Consider the following 15309-nt stretch of genomic DNA (forward strand, 5'->3'; position numbering starts at 1 on the left):
CATCAAAGGGTTGCCGGTTTGATTCCCAGTCAGGGCACATGCAGGCCAGGTCCCCAGTTGGGGACACGTAAGGGACAACCACACATTGATGCTTCTCTCCCTTTCTCCTTCTCTTCCTCTCTCTAAAATTAAATAAATAAAATCTTCAAATAAGTAAATCAATCTTCTACATAAAAAAAGAAAGAAAACAAAATAAATCTCCTAGATAATCTTCACACTTAGTCAACGTATGTTTAGTTTCTGAAAACAGCTGTTGATTTCATTGGTCCAGAGCCTTTTCCTCAAAGACTAAGCTGAGAATAAGACACCAGATATCGTGACCAACTCCACACCGAGAAACCATATGCTGACAGAATTCCCACCACTTCTCTCCCCTAAAGAGTTACTCAAAGGGCCTTTTAAACCTCAGTGGATTATCTAAAAATGTACTCATGTCTCCAGTTTGCACAGCTTCTTCCCCGAGTTTCTTTCCCATGTCTCCCTGCAGCCCGAGCTCCTCCCAGGAGGATTTTGGCTTCGGGTCCCTCTGCCTCGGTGTGCTCAGTCACACCACTTGAATGTCTATCTGTGTGGGTTCACACCCACCAGGACAACAAAATCTTAGAGGTGCAGAAACCACACACCTCGACATCACCACAGGACACTGGCTGTCCAAACACCACCCTCATTCACTGGAAGAATCAAATCAGGATGTATCTGTTAAGCCTGAGAGGGGTCCACTCTGAGGGGTGCCGAGTAACACACAGGATGCCTCGTTAAACTGTGATTCCCGGGAAACAATGAGCTGGTTTTCACTGTAACTATGTCCCATGCAATTATTAGATGGGTATCTTGTGTTTTTATTTGCTAAAGCTGGCAACCCTACACCGGTGACCATTTTATCAGGAAAGTCACGAGATGGCTTCTCATTGCCTTTCTGCAGGTTGTCACCCTTGTAGAAGGAAGAGAAGGGTGGGGGTGGAAGAGGACGGAGAGAGGGAGCAGGAGGCTGGGGAGGAGGAGACTGCCAAGAGGACTAAGACAGAAAGGGACTGCAGTCCCATGGGGCATATAACAGAGCTGTGGCGGATTCTGCTTCCATCACTAACTCTGACGCTTCCTGGATAGAGGGAGGACTACGTTGAGAAAACCCACTTGCTAACAATGTAAGTCCTCACTCTAAGTGAATAGAGCTGTTGAGAAATGGGGAGAGAACAAATCTATACCATGAACTCCTATTTCTTCACCCGAAATGCCATCAGATCAGCTCACTAACAAGGAGGGGGACAAATTCGTACTCATTATCATTTGCTTTCTTCCATGAGTAGATATTATGGGTTTAGCAAAAGAAAGCTCTGGTTACAGTTAGACCATTTCTTTTTCTGTGGCTGTGGCTCTTCACCTTCTAGCTGCCAGGTGGGGTGAGGGAGGGCAGGGGCTGGGGTGCACTCTTAATCCAAATTCACCAAGTCAACCATAAACAAGTAGAAATATAAATAAATCTTGGAAAGTTATTCTTCATTCTTCTTAAGAGGTAAGCCCTATTTGTTTACTCCCGAACACCTAAGGTGATGCTATTAATCCCTGAAACACCTGCGCCTTCCAGCCACCAGCACTGCTTGCTTTGCTGCAGGTGTGCAGGAACTCCTCTGCAGTGGCTTTGTCAGAGAGTCCCCGCCCATCCAGGTGTGGTTCCTTTCCTTTTCTTAAGCGTTAACCACTGTCAAACACCCACCTCCTTCTACCCTTCCAAATACAGCTCCCTCTGGCATCATGTGTTTGTATTATTTTGGAGGCACAAAGAACCCCAGCAACCACCCCAGGAAAAAACCTGATACTTAACTGCATTTATCTGCGGGATCCAGTTTTATGACTACCTACTCCACATCACTGAAGTCCCTCCCTGCATCATGAGTGGCGACCACAGGCCAGGAGAAGGAGAGTATCAAAAAGGGCTCAGCATATTGACCGGTCAAAATGAGGATAGCATTTTGGCAGAGAAATGCAGTTGATCAAGGCGAGAAAAAGCTGACAGTCACCTGACAGTTCTGATCTAGGTCTGAATCCCTTAAGGGCCCAGCAAGTTACACAACACGTGTTCACGTCCGATCTGGCAGAAGGGACCGGCTCCAAAGAGAAGCGCTGCAATCCAGGAGCCCAGAACTAGGTGGGCCATCTACAGACGGCAAAAACTCGTTTACCGGAAAAGGTGACTAGTTCCATCCCTTAAGGCATTCCTCCTCCACTGGTCCCTTTCTTACCCACTTGTTAAAAGGCTAACAGTGAATGACAGCCAAGGTCAGCCAGCCTGTGTGGCCCACGGGAATGAAGGGAGCAGGCAGTTTTGCCAGGGACGGCTTCTGACGTGAGGAGGAGAGGGGAGCCACTCACCTTAAACCTGTCCGCAGCAACTGATGCTTCTGAGAGGGATTTTACTGAGAATGGAGTCACTTTCAAAGCAAAAGTCATGGAATTGAAGACAGTCACCACCGTGAAAGCCTGAAAAGAGGAGAAGAGAAGAAACTGAGGCTGACAAGGCTGCGAGACTAAAACCATGGAACGTCACCACTTTCCTTTCAGGCGTAAGGAATGCTGACACTTGACTCTCAAATGCTGGCACGAGGCCGATACATTTTTTAAAATCTTCACCTGAGGATACATTTATTGACTTTTGAGAGCGAGTGAGAGAAACATGGATGTGAGAGAGACACACTGATCAGTTGCCTCCCGTCCGTGCCCTGGGGATCAAACCTAAAACTTAGGCATGTGCCCTGACGGGGAATTGAACCTGTAACCTTTTGTTGTACAGGACAACGTTCCAACCAACTGGGCAACCCAGCCAGGGCTGAGTCAAATATATTTTTTAAAGGTAGAGCTTTTATGAGCACTTCAATTAAAATTTTCAGCAAATCTGAATCACAGGATGATTTGCAATTTCAGAATTAAACCCAAAGTTGAGCTGACTAAAAACAACCTGTACATCATTTGTATATTAGTGCTGAATCTTCCCTCTTCCACTTCTCAGCTTAATCACACAAATGAAGAAATACCTTCTGATTATCGGGGGAACCTCCAAATCCAGAAACAAGAGGACCAGAGCATCCCTGCATGTGGCATCTCTCAATTTCCCCAGCCCCGAGAGCTTGCTGACCTGTGCCGCTGTGAGATCGAAGCCCAGGACCATGTGCACAGAGAACGTCACCACGCTGGCAATCACCATCACGATGGGAGCCACACCGACGGTGATGCTCTGGAAGTACCCAGCTTTTTCCAATATCCGCCGTTCCTCCTCTCGGGTTTCTGAGAAGAAGAAGGAAGCCAGTTTCTAAAAGGCGAGCCAAAAGAAACCTGCAATACTGCTCCCCTGCCACCAAATGAGACTCGGTAGGTCTTTGGCCATACACAGGTTTTAAAATGAGCCTCTAACATCAGCGATGCAAAGACTAGGTCACCAGGACCATCAATCCCTATCATGGGCTGGCACACAAGCCTGAGGTTTGAAACAGATCAAATCACAGGAGTGACTCTAATGGAAAACTGCACTGTGTATCCATACAACGATCACTTTCTGCCTCCATCTGATTCTCCTTACAAATTTCTTCTGTACGGAAGGGTCAAACACATTAATTGTACCTGCAATTCGCAGTTTTGCTTGCTGACCTGGCTGCTGCTTGTTTCTTGCCTACGTACTTACAGGAAAGACTGCAATAGCAATGAGAATTAAAAGGAGCTAAGCGTTCTTCAAGTGCCTGCTATAAGTGGGCACTGAGTTCAGGACTTCGACACAAAAAGCAAGAGGGTGACCCGTCGACGGGTGAAATACAGCTGTTGTACACAGAATGATTTTCTTAAATAGTTGCCACACTGACACCCTTCTTCACACAGCATCCATAGAGTAACGAGACCACAATGTAGGAATTATGATAACAAAGTGGTGAGGTATTTTCTAACAAATTTTTCAACTTAAGAGAAATTCTCCTGAGAGGCTGTGCACGGACCTGAAGGCATTACACTGCCCGAGACACTGCAAACTACCTTCAGCTAGCTCGTTAGCCACATTTTTAAAAAATATCCAACTCATTGCTTTAACAGTCATCATACGCCCTGTCTGAATCTGTAATGAACAAGAATGCTCCTGTCAAACTAACACACACAGGTGAAGATACCAAAGTTTGGGGCGGAAGGATGAGTGGAATCTCAGGAAGGTTACAAAACTACAGAACCTGAGAGCCAGAAAGGCCCCTCCGTGGTCACCTTGCCAACAACATGCTTTGCAGATTTCCAGTTGGCATCTGTTTGTTCCATTTTTATTGGTAACAAACTCACTACTAAATGAAGCAGCCTAATCCACTGCTGGACACCTGTGAGTGGCCCATCCCTCTCCAGATGACCGCTCACATATGAAGTTTATGGAACTGGACACAATGCTCCTAGAGGTTTACTGGACACACCAAGCAGTGAAAACGAAACAGCTTCCTTGATCTGAACACAGCAGTTCCATTCAATGTAAAATTGCACTTCACTTTTTAGCTGTAGTGTATTCAGGTCAGCTCACAACGAGGTCATCATCAATGAACATATATTTTATATGTAAATTAAGTTTATATGTAACTATATCTTCTTTTTTAAACTCTGAAGTATCTCTAAATACATCCCTCTTAAATTTCACCTTTTTAAAAGGCCCATCATTCCAACTTTTGCTGAGATCTGTTGAATGCTCAGTCTGTGCTAATTACTCCTCCAAGCTTCACAGCATTAACATATGTCACATGTACGTCTGCATTGAGTTTTAGGGATCATGACAGGGACAGACACTGAGAACCTTGTAACTCAACATAAAGTAATTGACTAAAAAGATAAAAATAAAACAACAGGCCAGAGAAGCCTATATGTGAGTCACTGAGCCAGTCCAGGGTCCATCTGTCTTGATCCCTCACCTGGTGCTTCTCCGAGCACCTCCTTCCCCAGGATCTCACACCAAACTACGCTGGGGCACGTGCGCCCCCAGGGCACCGAGGGCGGCAGAGGAGCTCTCAGCAGCCACCTGGTACTGCTTCCCGAGATGTCACCACAGCCGGACTAGAAATGTCCTGGGTGGGGTGAGAGTCCAGGACAGGGATCTTCGAAACGGAATGGATTGCTCACAATGAGCTGAACCACCTTGGTGGGAAAGGCGGAAATCGCCGTGTTCTCAGGTCTCAATGTCCTCATCTGTGAGACGAGGTCATGAGTCCGAGTGGCTAAGATCCTTACCAAGGTAAAGTTTGTAAGATACTACAAGAACCTAAGTTATTATCTCCCATGACTTTAGGGTTCCTGGTAGCTAATATGCTCAGGAAGCAGAGAAGTCAAAGTCTTCCTACCACGTACACATGTGGGGTCTGTGAACTCACTTTGAACACTTTGAGAAAATGCTTTGACCCAGGCATACATTTTAATAAATTTAATGTAGGTGAGGACTTCGTTCATTTTCTGAACACGGTCATCCGTGGTGGTTACACATTTTCTTCTGAAATATGCAGTGATCCGTGATACAAACATCTGAAAGGAAAAAGGTGTTATGACACATCAGGGCTTATCAAAGTTAAGAACCGCCTGGTCTTTCTGGGAAATAAATCTAAGATTTTTATAAATCAAATGAGTGCCATGTAGTTGTACTGTTTTTAATAAAAGCAATTTATTAAATTATAATCAAACGTTATTTAATTCTTATCCCTGTGTAAGACAAATACTGTTCTTACAGTAAGCACTGATAGTGAGTGCTAGCAAAGGGGAGCAGGAGAGCCCTATCAGGTAGTATGAACTTGGGACAGAGTGACTCAAAGCACTCCTGTGTTACCTGGGGGCAGGGTTCACCTGCTGGTCTTTTCCTTCACTCAAATTTTTTCTTTTTAAAATCTCTACTCAAGCCCTGGCTGGTATAGCTCAGTGGATTGAGCACGGGCCTACAAATCAAAGGGTCGCAGGTTCGATTCCCAGTCATGGCACATGCCCAAGTTGCACACCAGGTCCCCAGTAGGGGGCGTATGAGAAGCAACCACACATTGTTGTTTCTCTCCCTCTTTCTCCGTCCTTCCCCTCTGTCTAAAAGTAAATAAATAAAATCTAAAAAGAAAATTAAAAATAAAAATAAATAAAATCTTAAAAAAATATCTCTACTTCAAGCAACACCTCACTTCCTCAAGTCCAAATTCTGCCTGTGTGAACTGGGCACTGTCTCTAGCTCTAGACTTTTCCAACCCAGGATCTGCTTTGAGGAAATTTCCAATAAGAGATGTGATACTTCAGTGGTGCCTACTATATATAACCCAATGGAAGTAACTTATCTCAGGAGAAGCTGCCAAAATACAGTAAGAAGGCTTACTCACCATTGCTGGGTAAAAGAGGATAAAAACAGCTGATCCCAGGAAGCCTGTTGGTCCCAGAATAATTACATTATAAATCATGCCCAGGATAGCAACTATGGGTCCTCCAGCCAACAAGCTGCCCACAGCGGCAGCCTCGAACATTCTCTGCCCGTCGTTGGAGCACAGGTTGACGAGCTAGGAGACACAGAGAACAGTGAGAGGACCCTGCGAGGACGCAAGCCACTTGTGTCAAGAGGAGGAAAAAGGGCAAAGCAGGGACCTGAAGGAAAGAAAGAGCTCGGCCTGGGGGGCTTTCTCTCTGCCCTGAAGCAAAGACCCCTTACTCACCTCACCCACAGACTTCTCCTTAATGTTCTTTAACTTAAGGATCTTCTTAAATGCCATGGTGAGGATGGCCCCCCGCAAGCGGACGCCAGTTCGGTAATTCAGTGCCCAAGTCAGTGCAAGCGACCAAGAGCGCACGATTTCTGTCAGGAGGAGGCCCAGGACTAACAGCAAGCTGTACTTGAGATTAGAATCTGTGCCCTGGGAGTACTCCAAGAGGTGTTTCACCATGAAGGCCTACAGGGAGAAACACACACCGCCGTCAGCATCTCCACGGCACCCACACACCACGCAGCAGTTTTATGTTAAGTTAGAAAGAGGAGGTAGCTCCACTGTTCAGTGATAAGTGGATAAGTAGGGAAAAACCTCCTTGGAGGACAATCTGCCTGCAGTCATTTACTGAGGGCGTCTTGCAGGAGGTAGTTCCGATTTGAAATGTTCTTCCTTAAGGACACCACCACTACTGATACTCTTTCTAATGTAACATAAACCTGTCCATCAGCTGAAATTAATTCTAAACACATGGTCATTAAAAAAAGTATATATTTGACCTTATTCCAGCATCTCCACACATTGATACATTTCTTTAAATGAAATTATGAACCTTTTTTGGATCGTTTCAAACGTGCTTATTTGATAAAAAGGAACAGTGTACCTACAGTTGGACTGGGGAAGAGTGAGAAGTGCATTTGCAAAACATTCCTGAAAATAAACATCAGCAGTTTAATAGCACAGAAGGGAGCAAACAAAGCAGACTTTCACAAATCCAGAGACCCTCCCACAGGCCCTCCCCACTCCCCGCTCCCTCCCAAAAACAAAAACATGTTACCTCAGGTAGCATATGTCTAACACCACCTGCAGTGAGGAAGGCAGCAGCCCCCAAGAACCGCCGCGTGCCACCTCCAGCTCTGAGGTCCTGCAACGCCGGAGCACACACTCACACAAGGCACATTCAGCAACAGGATTAAATACCAGCAAGTGGGAGGTAATGTACTTTTATTGAAAATGAAAAAAAAAAGTACCATCTTCAAAGAGCATCTCACAGACACTGTACAACAGGAGGAGCATTGCAGTAACATACATGGGAACATACAGAGTCAAGTTATACAAGGCTAGCCATCTAACAGGTCATCTGGCCTCCGCCCGCCGGGTTAGCTACACACAGTGGAAATACAGAACAGAGCCAGCATCTGTTTCCAGAGTCCGGAGGAGTACAGCAAGCTGACAGCACTTAATCGGTTAGGGCTCCTGATGCTGCAGTGAAGCTGCAATGGAGGAGATTCTCCAGGAATAAAGACCTTGCTGCTAAGGAAAGAGAATTAAAAACAAAACAAAACAAAAAAAACAAAACCCAAAACTCCCCAAAGCGGTAACTCCACGTAAAATTGCTGGTGCTGTTGGTTCACTAGGCTGTGAGCAGTGACTGGCTTCGGCTCAGGACAGAAGACAAAAATCTAGGCCTCAAGGAAAAACGGGTGGCATCCTGCAGTCTTTTCAAGTCCCTGGCAGCTAAAGTGGGTCTTGCCAAAAATGAAACAAAACAAACCACAGCAAAAGAAAGCCAAACCAATCCCCCACCCAGAAGGAAGAAAAAAAAAAGTAAAGAGAAACCCATCCACCCATCTACCCCAGAACCTTCTAGCAGAGGGCACCGGAGCTGGAAGCCAGCTCTGAATGACAGACAAAAATGGAGGCCAGACACAAGTGTCCTGAGGCAGCTAACACTGAATTCCAGGACCCAGACTTGCTCTGAGTGAGTGGGGATTTCTCACTTTTCCTAGAGGAGGTTAATACCAGATGTCCACTAGACCCTAAGAGATCCCCACCAATCAGATTGATGTCAGTCTCTGTAAATAGCCTGATCATGTCAAATAGGAGATTTCAGATGTCAACAACTATTGTATTCCACCTTTCCCCTCTCTTAGATTTTTAGGTTTATATCCATTGTTTGGGTCACCACTGCATACGGCTGGGTTGTTGGTTTACTAGCAAGAAGATTGGCTTCTTTTCCAGTATGCAATCCAAAATGCAGAACTGAGTCACTGAGTGGCAGGGTCGAAACCCCATTTTCCTCACGTGAAGCGACTCAGTAAGATGGCGGTGCAGTAAAGCATTTTCTCACACACCTCGGCACTGACGGAACAGTCTCCAAAGGAAGGCGTGAAAGGACAGCAGGATGTAGCTGGGGGTTCTTTCTCTCCCATACCTTTAGAGTGCCATTTTTCAGCACGGTAATAGCATTAGTACCTCCCGCAGGGGAGGAGCCGGGGAAGGTAAAAGACATAACCAACACTTACACTATGCAAAACTTTCAAAGGGGGAGGGGGAAAAAAAAGAGGAAACAGCAGATTAAAGAATTTCCAACACATAGGGTTTTTAAAAAACAATTACATTTCAAACCATTTTGTATGGGATAAAGAGAAAAAAAAAAGGTTTTCATGGCAAATCCAAACAAAATTTAGTTTTAAAAAGCTACAAATATATCATGTCAATTTAAACAAACTGGGAGAAAACTTGAGATGGTCAGCATAGCTGTCTGGCTGTGGAAAACATTCCCAGTGAATAAACATTACCTTACCTGAACTCTTGGCGAGAGACTCTGCCCAGCTTGACTCTCTCATTCTGACCGCAGAATACAGCCAATCCTGAAAATTCTAAAGAACAGCTTCTGTCACTGGTTCCACTACAGAGAGACTCCCCCCAAATCCAGATTCTGACAGCACCAAGCAAGCTGCAGCTGGAGAGAGGTTGGAAGGGTGGAAAACTTACCTCTCTAGAGGCTTTTCACTGTCCTTTCCCCAAAAGGCCCTTGAGTGAGTTAGCATTCACCAAGAGATATAGCACTGCAGGAGGTAGCCTTCTCTTGCAGATCTACAGGGCGGATGCTAATTCTTTACACACACATCATAGGTCAGGCCTGCTCTTTTAAAACTGTTTTAATCCAAGAAGGCCAAAGATCATCTCTGTAAATTCAGCAATTTGGCCCCTCATCTTAGGTCAGGACCATACCCTTACGGATGCTGGTATTCCATTAACGTTACAGTGACCCTTGGATGCCCTGTGCAGAGTGGTGGTCCGCTGGCGTCACTGAATCCTTGGATCGTCTTGATCAGAAATGTCCAGCCCTGGCTGGCCAGCAGTTTAAAAACAAAACACAACCACTTGATTGGGTTTCATCTGTTCTGCGTATGGCTACCAAGGTTCAGGGAGGCCTGAGGGGAGGTAACAAATGTGCCATATTTGGGGAGTGGGTTCTTATGCAGATTTCTGTAAGAGCAGACTAAGCCAGTTTGGAAGTTGTGCCACATTTGCAAATGTGCAAAAATCTAAACGGGGTGTTCCTCGAAAGGATTTAAGTCCAAAGACAGAAGGTACGCTCATTGCTAGTACCAATCTCGAAACCAGCCTGACTGTTCAATTTCCAACGGGAAAGGAATTGATTAGAATCGGAGCTCCAAAAAAGATGTTTGCATTCTTTGCAATTTTAAATGATTTTATCAATTAATGGGGCTGTGGATGACCACTGCTTTGAAAACTGTTCTAGGGTGCATCTCATGAACTGATACAGGCCTCAAGGTGCTCTTCCCCAAGGGCGGAGAGAAGGAAAAGCATGCTGCTGTTTTCCTTTTAAAGGAAGACTCTGTCAGCTTTCCCTGGCATCTAGAAGAATTTACTAAAGATTAGTATTTCAGTGAGCGGTGCCTTAAGAGAGAGATTACAGAGTACACAGATGCTCAGGGCAGTGACTGTAGGCCCCCAGGTAAACATGCACAGGTAATTTTTTCCCAGGTGAAAAATTAAAATCCCAACAATCTATGGAGTAAATTTTTTTTTTTGGTGAGGAGAGCCAAAGAAGTTCTTGCATTGTCCAAATGTAATCAAAAAGCCTGTCCAGCTACCCAGTAGATAGAATTCCATGAGAGATCAGAGCAGCCACCCACCCTGTAGTGAAACAATGACAGAAGCTCTTCTTGGGGGAAGCCGGCCCTATGAAAACATTTGCCATTTTGGCCAATAACATAATATTCAGTTACATGGTCCCTCTTACTTAAAACTTACACAAAAATGTGTTAGTTGGTCAATCAATGTAGAAACCCAGTAACAGAAAAGTAGTTTTTCTGCTTCAGAAAAAGAAATCAAAACTTTTTTATAAGGCATCAAACATTAAAAAAAAAAAACAGCAGAAAAATTGTAAATTAGTTTTACCTAATCACTATGTATCTTAGGCACATACTTACCAAAACCATGAACCTCCAGCTTACCCACACACGGAAAATGCACAGTATAGTAGCACTACTGCGTCGATGCCTCAAGGCAAATATGCAGAGAATAGATTTAATCAAAGTCTCAAGTGTAAGGCAGCACAGCAGGTGTAAAAAGAGGTGTCCAGAAAACAGGGTGCACGTCACGCTTACCTACTCTGCTTCAGTACACACTAGGAAAAAACCATGGCTGCCACCCAACACTTGCCACACAGTTTACACTACAGACCAAACTGAAAATGGACTCCGGGTTAGACAATAAAAACCTCAACAGTCCTCTAGTGTCTTCGGGACTCATCTGCCATAGAACCGTCAGCCATGTGACAACGCTGCCTCCAGGTATCTGGTGCACCACCAGCACTAGCTCCACAGCTTACGCCACGCAAGACTGCTCTCGCCCACTCACAACACTGAGAGACACACCTTCCCAAGCCGAGACTGTCATCTCATGTCAACACACAGCAAAAGAGCGCAGTCCTGCGCAGAGCCGGAATCAGTTTCACCCCCGCCCCAGGAAAGCAAGCCTGTTCCATTTCTTGTCTGGCAACACGGCCCCCACATCCTTCCAGCTGCTGACCAGCCACCACTCACTCCAAAATCAATTGTTCCCTTTCCACAGACCTGGAGGCATCTCTAAGGCAGCTAACTAGCCCAAAGGTGAGCACAACCCCTGCAACAGAACAAGAGTATTAGAGCTGGCCATGGCCGGGCCCCTGGAGACTGTCAGAAAGGATGGTTAGAACTTACTGGTCCACTGAAGCCAGCCAGCTGCGTGATCATCAGGCACACGATGGAGAGGATGAGCCTGGTGCGGCAGAAGATCCACACAACCCTTCGGAGGGAAGCAGCTTCTGGCCCAACTTCATTCAGCTCTTCTTGCCACAGTCTCTCTAGTCTTAACAAGGGCACATGTCCTCCGTTACACATCTCCCCAGGGAATCTACACACCCTAGCTTCCCTCCTGCCATCACTTTTTGTCTCCAGGCTTTGACACCACGCACACAGTCTTTCCTTTAAAATTATGTACATAGCATTCGCCTTCTGGGGAAAAAAAAAACAAAAACAAAAACAAAAAACCCTTCCTACATATTTATGACTACATATTTATCCTGCATAGGGAGCCTCTCAGGATATAGAAAACGATGAAAACAAAAGTCTTTCCTTCCACCCAGAAAGATTATCCCTGCATAGAACTTGTGCATAAGAACTTCCTTTCTCAAGGGTCCCCAACCCTCTCTGAAGGACCCCGTTGTAAAATGTAAAGGTGTAAACTAGATTTTAATCATGACAATGAGCTACCACAGAAATGTATTCTGTCACAAGGCGGCAACATAACCTCCCTGTAGACTCAGGAAGAGAGGCGGGGCTGAGAGAGAGAGAGAAAGCCCGTGGTTAAACAGGAGTAAAGATGAAATAGGAGATAAAGCAGAAGAGCAAAGAGAAAGTCATCCCAGGCTGCCCTCCCTCCATCGGCTAGCTCAGATCCCGAAACAACACAGAGCCAAGGACTCCACACTGCTGCACCCACACTCCTAGCTCAGGCCCTACGCATCCCGTGGGTGGGTCGCCAGGGTGGACCAGACACGCCTACCTTCTGCAGTTCACGTCGGAAGACTCGTACTTGGACAAAGACCAGACATCCTCCATGGACAGCTCCCTCTTCTTGTGGGCCAGGCGGGCCAGGGGAGAAAGCCAAGAAAAAGTCATACAGGAGAAGAGCCCAGCATTGTCCACTGGGTGCTGGTGTCTAAGGAGAGAACACCCAAAGCACAAAACCGTCAACACACATCAAGACGCCAGCCGGCATTTATAACACACTATCTAGTAAACAGAGCCCCTGACTAAAATTGGGGGTCCCCAAATGGTCCGATCTTAGTCTGCATTGCCAACATTGCTTTTGGTGCTTCGCAGAGAAGTCATTAAGCAGGAGAGCCCCTTACTTGGAAGTGGTCCGAATGGGCTTCAGAGCACTTAAGCTGTGGTGGTACTTCCCCTTCGGATGTTCCTCATCCAGGATTCTGAGCTGAGAATGAGTACAGACATCCAAGGAGAGGCCCTCTGCTCGGGCTGCTGTTTCCAAGGCATCTTGGCATTCCAACTGTTTGGGCAGAGAGGGAGGGAAGACATCAGAACAAATCTACCTGACACGACAGCCCCAAGCCAGGTTCATCTTCACTGAGAAATTCCAAAGGTTCAGGGGTCTAAACGTCAACTTGGGTGGTACGAACTGGCTAAGGAAATGTTATACCAGATACCTAAAACTTCTAAACTAACTGACTTCATTTTTTGGAACATTTTTAGGTTCAGAAACATTGAGCAAAAAGTACAGAGAGTTCCCATGTACCTTCTCATCTGCCCCCTCTCCTCCCCATCCACTTCCCATTATGAATACGTAGCATTAGTGTGGTATGCCTGCCACTGATGAGTACTGATACATTACTTTGAACTGAAGCCCACAGTTTACATTAGAATTCACTCTTTGTGTTGTACATTCTAAAATGTGTATTTTGTCCCCCAAATGTTTTATCTTTCATTTCCCAATATGGACTGAGAGTCAATTAAATTACTACTAACTGCAAATTCTTTTACCCATTTTCTTTGACAAAAAATTAAGATCACCCCCAATTAAACAGCCCTGTCATGCAGAAAGAGCCAGCAGTACACATGCCTCCTGTCTTTCCTCTTATCAGCAACAGGGAAGGCAGAACAGCTAAAGAGCTCTGATACCCAGATTTCTGCAGCATGAAGCAGAGGGTCTCATGAGTTGAAATACAAAGTTATACATATTTTCCATAATGGGTATACATACCAATTAATCAGGTGAACAAAAATGCATGTAATTCAATGTCTGACTCTGGCAGAAGAGTCTGGGCCAAGAACCAGGACACATCTGTCCCCACTTGTTCTAGGTGTATGCCCTCCTGTCCCAAAAGCAGAAGCACTTTTCCTCAAGAAAGATTATGAGTACATCACCCTTTTCTCACACTATCACAAATACTTTCAGCAATTACTGAGAAATGAAAAGAACAGAGCCCCCAACTAAGAAGGAGTTAAGAGCTCTAGCACCGAACACACCTTGCGCCTTACACAAAGCAGAGTCTCTATTGTTACCTCCCCACTTTTCCACCCTGAACAAATGCCAAACACCAGCTGAAGGGAAAGAGCAGACTGCATGCCTAGGGCCCCCAGTAGGCGTGGGTGCCCAGGTGCACTGCTCCTCAAACACAATAGCTTCAGTTCACAGGCTGGGTGCCCCTGCACAGGATCAGGAAACTACACAGCCCAGGCAAAGGGAAGGACATTTTTTTCCTTTTGTCAAAGGCAGGACAGACCAGTTTCAAGAGAATAACAACACAATGACAAGTGAGTCAACACTTAATTCAAAGAATTAAGTCCTACAAAGTCCTTAGGCATATGGTGAACACTTATTTATTGGTTAGAGACTATGACACCTACTAATGAACTAAATAAAGGCTGCTGAGATTCAAGTACACACAAAGGTTGTGTGTTTGTCTTAAACCTTTAGGCTGCCTATAACCACAAGGGGAAGAAAAGAAAACCTTTGGATTGATGAAGAAGAAAGTTACACTAAAAATACAAACATACTTATTATATGGAAGTAGAAGCTGGGAGTACGCACAGAGTAAGAACAGAATATTACAAGGACCAGCCTTATTCGGATATCCAAAGCTTCAAAAGAAGAAAAAAAATGAAAGCAACACCACTTCAAGTGCGCACTGGATGTCTGCCAAATGGACCATATGCTGGGCCGTAAAGCAAATATGAACCAATTTCAAAGGACTGACAAAATACAGTCCATGGTCTCTGACCACTTGGGAACTCAGAATTCAGTAACAAAGACAACAAGGAAAATCTCCCAATACTCAGAAATTATGCAGCACACTTTCAAATAATATGCATTAAAGAAGACATCAAATGGAAATCAGTACATAGTCTGAGGTCAATGGTTAAGAAGAAATTATAACACATCAAAATTTATGGGATGCTGCTTACGTGAGCGTAGAGTGAGGTTGTGAGTGCCTTAAAAGTGTGTATTAGACAGGAAGAGTGAGAAATCAACCCGCCAAGCTAGCGCCTGGCAAAATTGTCCACAATGGGCCAGACAGCAAATATTTTAGGCTTTGTGGACCAAGAGGTACAACTGAAGATATTATGTGGGTACTTACATTACAAAAGAAAACAAATGTCCAGAAAATGTTTACTGATGGAATTCAAAATATAATAATAACAGTACAATTTTTCTGTAATACAGTCTACTAATAGAATAACATTTCATTTAATTCGAGTTTAAAATGGTTTTCTCTTTCATCAAAATCGATATGAAATCTTCATCTGTTAATGCGGACTTGTGATAA

General features: G+C 44.9%; 1 protein-coding gene across 4 annotated transcripts in view; it reads right to left on the reverse strand.

Moving 5' to 3' along the window:
- ABCC5 (ATP binding cassette subfamily C member 5) overlaps positions 1–15309 on the reverse strand; it is a 77871-nt gene that overhangs the window by 38588 nt on the left and 23974 nt on the right. For 2 of the 4 annotated variants that reach the window (XM_045850919.1, XM_045850920.1), the window contains exons 3-10: positions 12874–13031; positions 12525–12680; positions 11681–11828; positions 6675–6908; positions 6348–6521; positions 5373–5520; positions 3131–3279; positions 2371–2478 (exon numbers count right to left, since the gene is read on the reverse strand). In XM_045850919.1, coding sequence (XP_045706875.1) covers positions 2371–2478; positions 3131–3279; positions 5373–5520; positions 6348–6521; positions 6675–6908; positions 11681–11828; positions 12525–12680; positions 12874–13031 — 1275 coding nt within the window. The other 2 variants (XM_045850922.1, XM_045850921.1) reach the window with 2 other exon arrangements.

Source organism: Phyllostomus hastatus, unplaced genomic scaffold, assembly GCF_019186645.2.
Source record: "Phyllostomus hastatus isolate PE091 unplaced genomic scaffold, TTU_PhHast_1.1 phas_contig_86, whole genome shotgun sequence".
NCBI classification, from domain to species: domain Eukaryota; kingdom Metazoa; phylum Chordata; class Mammalia; order Chiroptera; family Phyllostomidae; genus Phyllostomus; species Phyllostomus hastatus.